At 40.9% G+C, this 8088-nt stretch overlaps 1 protein-coding gene across 1 annotated transcript in view; it reads right to left on the reverse strand.

The window, feature by feature from the left end:
- Nucleotides 1–254: 254 nt before the first annotated feature.
- The window catches only part of tgfb2 (transforming growth factor, beta 2), a 63814-nt gene continuing 55980 nt past the window's right edge, over nucleotides 255–8088 (reverse strand). The window contains exons 6-7 of the mRNA XM_056474740.1: nucleotides 4184–4337; nucleotides 255–2693 (exon numbers count right to left, since the gene is read on the reverse strand). Of these exons, the coding sequence (XP_056330715.1) occupies nucleotides 2535–2693; nucleotides 4184–4337 (313 nt within the window). The 3' untranslated portion in view covers nucleotides 255–2534. The remainder of the gene's footprint in view (nucleotides 2694–4183; nucleotides 4338–8088) is intronic.

Below are 8088 nucleotides of genomic sequence, written 5' to 3' on the forward strand. Positions count from 1 at the left end.
ATTTATTTATCTTTGTCATGATGACAGTAAATAATATTTGACTAGATATTCTTCAAGACACTTCTATACAGCTTAAAGTGACATTTAAAGGTTTAACTAGGTTAATTAGGCAGGTTAGGGTAATTAGGCAAGTTATTGTATAACGATGGTTTGTTCTGTCGACTATCGAAAAAATATATAGCTTAAAGGGGCTAATAATTTCCACCTTAAAATGGTGTATAAAAAAATTCAAAACTGCTTTTATTCTAGCCGAAATAAACCAAATAAGACTTTCTCCAGAAGAAAAAATATTATCAGATATACTGTGAAAATTTCCTTGCTCTATTAAACATCATTTGGGAAATATTAAATAAAGAAAAAAAATCTAAAGGGGGCTAATAATTCTGACTTCAACTGTACCTTGTACCTGCTGTGTGCTTGTATGTTTTATGACAACTGATTGTATGTATGTTTATTTACGTTTCATCTTAAGATGTGATCAGTGATTGTATGTACTAAATGTTTCCCTCAGCATTCTGTAAAAATTAAGCATGTAAATGGCTGAGACTCAAATAGAAAAACTTGCTTACTTGGGTTTCCTCCGGGTGCTCCGGTTTCCCCCATAGTCCAAAGACATGCGAATTGGGTATGCTAAATTGTCCGTAGTGTATATGTGTGAACGAGTGTGTATAGATGTTTCCCAGTGATGGGTTACAGTTGAAAGGGCATCCGCTGCATAAAACATATGCCAGATAAGTTGGCGGTTCATTCCATTGTGGCGACTCCAGATTACTAAAGGAACGAGGCCGAAAATAAAATGAATGACTGAGATTGTACGATTTTATATGAATTAGCCACTAAATAAAAGTTACAAAATGCCGTGAGAAAGTGTTGACATGTTCATATTGACATCATATCCAACAGATTTCTGTTTTCACCTGATATTTTTGCAGTTTTTGTGTGAATGTGTGTGATTGCTTTGAGTCTTTACAGCTGATTTGTGTCAATCAATAAATTAAAAAACACCTAGATGAATCTGGGAGATGTACGCTTTTTAACTTCCATCAGAACAATGTGTTTTAATTCACTTGCAAATATACAGTTGAAGTCAGAATTATTAGCCCCCCTGTTTATTTCCCCCCGATTTTTTTATTAACGGAGAGAAGATTTTTTTTCCACATGTTTCTAATCATAATAGTTTTAATAATGCATTTCTAATAACTGATTTATTTTCTCTTTGCCATGATGACAGTAAATAATATTAGACTAGATATTCTTCAAGACACTTCTATACAGCTTAAAGTGACATTTAAAGGCTTAACTAGGTTAATTAGGTTAACTAGGCAGGTTAGGGTAATTAGGCAAGTTATTGTATAATGATGGTTTGTTCTGGAGACTATTAAAATATATAGCTTAAAGGGGCTAATAATATTGACCTTAAAATGGCTTTTAAAAAATTAAAAACTGCTTTTATTCTAGCCGAAATAAAACAAATAAGACTTTCTCCAAAAGAAAAAATATTATCAGACATACTGTGAAAATTTCCTTGCTCTGTTAAACATCATTTGGGACAAAAATACATTAAAAGGGGGGCTAATAATTCTGACTTCAACAGTTGCAAGCTCAGTTTTGTACTAACTAATATCACAAACACATTGCATTCTCAGTGAACACTTGCATAAACGTCTTCAATCATCACCTTTCTGTATCAAATGGACTATTTGCAGAGCAAAGAGAATCTTGCTGTGGACTTGTTTACATCTGCAAATTCAGCTTACCAGCACAGGCATTTGATGGAAACTCTTTTTTTTTTTGCAGCCACGAAAAAGCAAGGCTGTACATTGTGCAATGTTTTTACTAGCCAGGCACTCGCGAATGCAGCTGAGTGAGTGGAGAACGTTTCTGACCTAAATGATTGGAACAAAATGTCTTTGGCTGCTACAAGCAACATAGCATGTTGCGTTTTTACACTATGTAAGGTGGTTAAATCATGCCTTGCTCTACCTTTCCAGAATAATTCATCTCCTGTTGCCAACTCTAGCCCCGGTTTATTTGTGCCAAACTTACGAGTTCATTTGCGACAACTACAAACATTTGCAAGAAGTATCCAGGTCTTCACCATCTCTGGTGAACACTTTCATGGGTTTTAAATATTACCAAATAGTCAAACAAACAATATCTGAATTATTAATGGAAACAAAATCAACATCAATGACAATAAAAAACAGAAAGAAGTGTTTGTTCGAAATAAATGGAACAAGGGATATTCTCCTCCGCTTGCTTCACATATAGACACCTATTACGTACTTCCAGTGTTTGCCAAACTCACATCCGTAGAGTGATGAGTGGGTGATGTGACGCATGCCGACAGGGTCGATTCCAGCACAAAGTTCACACGCATTTTTCAGATGTGTGTTTTTACGTCTCAGCTAATTCTGTAGGAATTACTCCGTTGTATCTCAACCCCCTGCCCAGCATGTTTGTGATTGGGTTTAAATTATTGTGTTTGCCAGTCTGAATGCGTGGAAGTCATGGAAGTGGAGTTAGATCGGTTCCTAGCTGCACTTGCAAGACTTGACAATCATGTTGGAGAGCTGCTCAATTTTGGGGGTCTTGCCGATGTAGTAGAGGATTGTGAGGGGTTCCAGATCCTGAGACACACAGCAAGGAGATGCAGATGCTTCTGGATTAATGGTGTTGTAAAGGCCAAGGATCTGAAACAGGGGGAAAAGGCTATTATTGAATGCATTTGTTGTGGTAAAAGTATAGCTTTACAATAGTACACTGCATCCGGAAAGTATTGATAGCGCTTCACTTGTTCCAAAATGGATTAAATTCATTTATTTCCTCAACATTCTACACACAATCCCATTTGAAAAGGCATACACTTGTCTATATAAGGTCCCAGGGTTGACAGTGCATGTCAAAGCACAAACCAAGCATGAAGACAAAGGAAATGTCTGTAGACCTCCGAGACAGGATTGTCTGGAGGCACAAGGCTGGGGAAGGTTACAGAAACTTTTCTGCTGCTCTGAAAGTTCCAATGAGCACAGCGGCTTCCATCATCCATAAGTGGAAGGTGATTGGAACCACCAGGACTCTTCCTAGAGCTGGCCGGCCATCTAAGCTGAGTGATCAGGGGAGAAGGGTTTTAGTCAGGGAGGTAATCAATAACCCGATGGTCACTCTGTCTGAGCTCCAGCATTCTTCTGTGGAGAGAGGAGAACCTTACAGAAGGACAACCATCTGTGCAGCAATCCACCAATCAGGTCTGTATGGTAGAGTGGCCAGACTGAAGACACTCGCCGCCTGGAATTTGCCAAAAGGCATCTGAAGGACTCTCAGACCATAAGAAACAAAACTCTCTGGTCTGATGAGACTCAAATTGAACTCTTTGGAGTGAATGCCAAGTGTTACGTTTGGAGAAAACCAGGCACAGCTTATCACCAGGCTAATAGCATCCCTACAATGAAGCATGGTGGTGGCAGCATCATGCTGTGGGGATGTTTTTCAGCAGCAGGAACTGGAAGACAAGTCAGGATAGAGGGAAAGATGAATGCAGCAATGTACAGAGACATCATGACTGAAAACCTGCTTCAGAGTGCTCTTGACCTCAGAATGGGGCGACGGTTCATCTTCTGCAGGACAATGACCCAAAGCACAATGCCAAAATATCAATGGAGTGGCTTCACAACAACTCAGTGAATGTCCTTGAGGGGCCCAGCCAGAGCCCAGACCTAAATCCTATTGAACATCTCTGGAAAAATCTAAAAATGGCTGTACACCGTCGCTTCCCATCCAACCTGATAGAGCTTGAGAGGTTCTGCAAAGAGGAATGGGCAAAAATCCCCAGAGACAGGTGTGTCAAGCTTGTGGCATCACATTTAAAAAGACTTGAGGCTGTAATCGCTGCCAAAGGTGCATCAACAAAGTATTGAGCAAAGGCTGTGAATACTAATGTACATGTGATCTTTCAGCTTTTTTATTTTTTATAAATGTGTCATTATGGAGGATTGTGTGTAGAATTTGGAGGAAACTTATGAATTTAATCCATTTTGGAATAAGGCTGTAACAAATAAATGTGAAGTGCTATGAATACTTTCCGGATGCACTGTATGTAGGATCATAGTGTGATCAAACCAGACACAAAGGAAAACTAACAAATGGTTTTGGTGTGGTTGTAAAAATCCTGCTGAATTCTTACATTGCTGTGTTGGGTGTCTGCGCTCCACAGATACGGACAGGCTCCTGCACAGAAGTTGGCGTTATACCCTTTGGGTTCATGGATCCACCTCCAACCCAGATCCTTCTTGAAGTCGATGTAGAGCGAGCGTAAACAGCAGTTGTCCTGCACATTCCTGCGGAATGATGGGAGACTGATGTTCAACCCAATAGACTATGCAAAAAAGGTACACTTTTCAGCTATAAGCACGTCCATCAATAAAATGAACAATAGGAAATAAAAACACTCCAACAAATAGTATTGTTTTGGTAAATGTAAGTATGCTAATGCTAAAACAGCTTTAATGCTTTCAAAGCTCTAATGCTAAAATGGTATTGATGTAAAGCAATAATAAATAAAAGTTTTACAGCAGATCAGATGTTTTTAGTAACATTCCAAACCTCAGGAGAAGCCAACTAATGTAAGCCAATACGACTGTATATCAGCAGCAACAGCGGTGCCTTATAAGTGACAATAGACTGATTTCACACGGCCGCTATTTTAAGCTGCGGTGGGAAGAAACCCGGAAGTATCGCATGGAATCACACAGGAACGCTGTGTACCTGGCTGTATATCTTATTAAGCGAAGAGAAAGCAACACAAATGTATCATTTCACCACCTTCCGAGTGACCTGAAAGTCCGTTCTGAATGGATAGTGAAAATAAAAAGGGATATCGGAGCTCATTTTCAGCTAAGTTAAGGGAAATGGCACTAGTTAGCTAACGTTTTCTTTCCCAAACACACGTTTTAGATGCTATTTATCAAACTCAACTGATTCTTTCACTATTAGATTTGTCACGATACTGAATTTTGGTACTAAAATTCAAAATAAAAAAGTAAATTTTCCGCTAACATTCGAACGCTGTTGAGTGCGTTCTTAAACACCGCTGATTTGACAAAGTACTCACCAGTGCTCAACAGAAATGACTGTGATTGGCCGTGAAGGTCATCAGTTCACCATGCAAAGACAGACAAGCAATCGGCTGATCTTCACGGCTTTAAAACGCTCCAGTGTTCCTGTGTTTGTGTTTGCTCACGGTGAAGAGTGGTGAACTGATGACAGTCACGGCCAATCAGTGATTAGGAATACATCATAAGTGAGACAGGAGCTCTGTCAACAATTGTTGCCCGCAAAAACTTTGCAATTCAAGGTGTTGATGCTCTTATTTAAAGTTCTTTCGATTTTTCCTTGTCTCTCTGATTGGCTGTAGGTCTATAACCCCTCCCCCTGAACTCTCTTTCCGTTGCCTTGTATTTTGCTCTCTCATTGGCTGTAAGTCTTTGACTCCTCACCCAGACCTCCCCCTTCCCCTTGGCCTGTACTTGCTCTCTGATTGACTGTAGGTCTTTGACTCCTCCCCCAGACTTTTCTCTTCCCCTTGGCCTGTGTCTTGATCTCTCATTGGCTGTAGGTCTATGACTGCTCCCGCAGACTTTCCCCTTGGCCTTATCTTGGTCGCTCATTGGCTATAGGTCTTTGACTCCTCCCCCAGACTTTTCTCTTCCCCTTGTCCTGTCTCCTGCTCTCTCATTAGCTGTAGGTCTTTGATTCCAGCCCCTGAACTCTCCCCTTTCCGTTGCCTTGTGTCTTGTTCTCTGATTGGCTGTAGGTCTTTGACTCCTCACCCAGGCTTTCCCCTTTTCCTTGGCCTGTACTTGCTCTCTCATTGGCTGTAGGTCTTGGACTACTCCCCTTGACTTTCCTCTTCCCCTTGGCCTGTCTCTTGCTTTCTCATCGGCTGTAGGTCTCTGACTCCTCCCCTAGACTTTCCTTCTCCCCATGGCCTATATCTTGACCTCTGATTGGCTGTAGGTCTTTGACTCCTTCCCCTGAACTCTCCCCTTTTCCATTGCCTTGTGTCTTGTTCTCTCATTGGCTGTAGGTCTATGACTCCTCCCTCTAAACTCTCCTCTTTTCGTTGTCTTGTATCTAGCTCTCTCATTGGCTGTAGGTCTATGACTCCTCCCCCTGAATTCTCCCCTTTCCATTGTCTTGTATCTTAATCTCTCATTGGCTGTAGGTTTTTAACTCCTCCCCTAAATTTTCCTCTTCCCCTTGACCTCTATCTTGCTCTCTGATTGGCTATAGGTATTTGACTCCTCCCTCAGACTTTCCTCTTTTCCTTGGCATGTATCTTGATCTCTCATTGGCTGAAGGTATTTGACTCCTACCTCACACTTTCCTCTTACCCTTGGCCTGAATCTTGCTTCCCTCATTGGCAGAAGGTATTTGACTCCTCCCCCAGACCTTCCTCTATCCCTTGCCCTGTATCTTGCTTCCTCATTGGCTGTAGGTCTTTGACTCCCCCCCCCACACTTTCCCCTTCTCCTTGGCCTGTACTTGCTCTCTGATTGGCTATAGGTATTTGACTCCTCCCCTCAGATTTCCCTCTTCTCCTTGGCCTGTATCTTGCTTCCTCATTGGCTGAAAGTATTTGACTCCTCCCCCAGACTTTCCTCTTCCCCTTGGCCTGTATCTTGCTCTCTGATTGGCTGTTGCTGATGCATTTCCACTGATTAAAGCTGCAGTCACACTGGGCTTTGTGTGTGCAAAATTCTGTCGTACAGCGCTGCGAAAAGGGGCGGGATTAAACAAGATGTTTAGACATTAAAAAAGCAAGCGATTGGTCCATGTTTTAAATTTCTGTCCAGGGAGGTCATGTTTTGATCCCCGATTGATCTCACGCAGTCAAGTGATGTGATTTCACCAAGCTTGAACTTTGCACCGCAGCAACCTGCGAAACTTGACGCATGACCTTGCGTTTCCGGTCTGACGCATTCGCGTGCGTATGAATGGAAGTCTATGGGAGGAAAAGCCTAGTGTGACCGCAGCTTAATGCAGTTGTTTTCCCAATTCCAATTCACAGATCCGCATTCTAACGCACTACACAGCTTTTGAACCATCCACATGCTTTCTAGAATGACAATGTCCTCTAACATAACCAGCAACTAGAAAACAGGAAATTATGGTTCACAGCTGTGATGTGTCTTACAGTACAGGAAAAAAAAAGATGAGTCTTTTGAGACGTCCCACCCAAAACTTCTATTCCAATAGCAAATTTGTCAACACAGGAAAGAAAATTGTTCTTTCAAGTTTAGTAAAATCCTGAATTCTGTCCAACACTACTAATCAGATCAGATTGTGCTTTACCACCAAACAAGATTTTTCTTTTTACGATTTTGGAGAGAAAAGTCTGATAGTTTCTCAGCTTGTTAATACTGGATGTTATCATGGGAGTTTAATGTCAGGAAGTATAAAATTAACAGCACATTGGGTATAATGCGAGCGCAAACGTGATCGTGACAGCAGCGAGAGAGTATACAGATGATTTGCGTTAAAAGACAATCCAGCCACGTTTAGCATTAATCCAACAGTGAAAAGTTTTCCAGTTCATTGATTAAGTTCAGTCTGCTTTGATAGGTGGTCCCCTCTTTGATATGTGGCCCACCGATTGCATAATGCTGGACTGAAGTCTGGAGGTTTTTAACTGCTGACAGATGAGGATCTATAGAGAGCGCAGAAGCGCAGTGGTGTTGCTGTTCAGATGCACACTGTGTTAAAATCAGCACCTGTCCTTTTTAGATTAGATTAGATTCCACTTTATTGTCATTACATATGTACGAGTACAAGGCAACAAAATGCAGTTTAGGTCTAACTAGGGGTGCATTAGCAGCAAGTGCAGGACTCTTTTCCTGTTACCTACTCATTATTATTATTATTACTATTATTATTATTATTATTAGTAGTAGTAGTAGCAGTAGTAGTAGTAGTAGTAGTAGTAGTATCATGGACATTATTCAGGTTGTAGTAGTAGGAATTGTTGTAATTATAGTAGTATTAGTTATTGTAGTAGTAGCAGTTGTGGTAGTGATTGTTATAGTAGTA

This window comes from Danio aesculapii, chromosome 16 (genome assembly GCF_903798145.1).
Source record: "Danio aesculapii chromosome 16, fDanAes4.1, whole genome shotgun sequence".
Taxonomy (NCBI): Eukaryota; Metazoa; Chordata; class Actinopteri; order Cypriniformes; family Danionidae; genus Danio; species Danio aesculapii.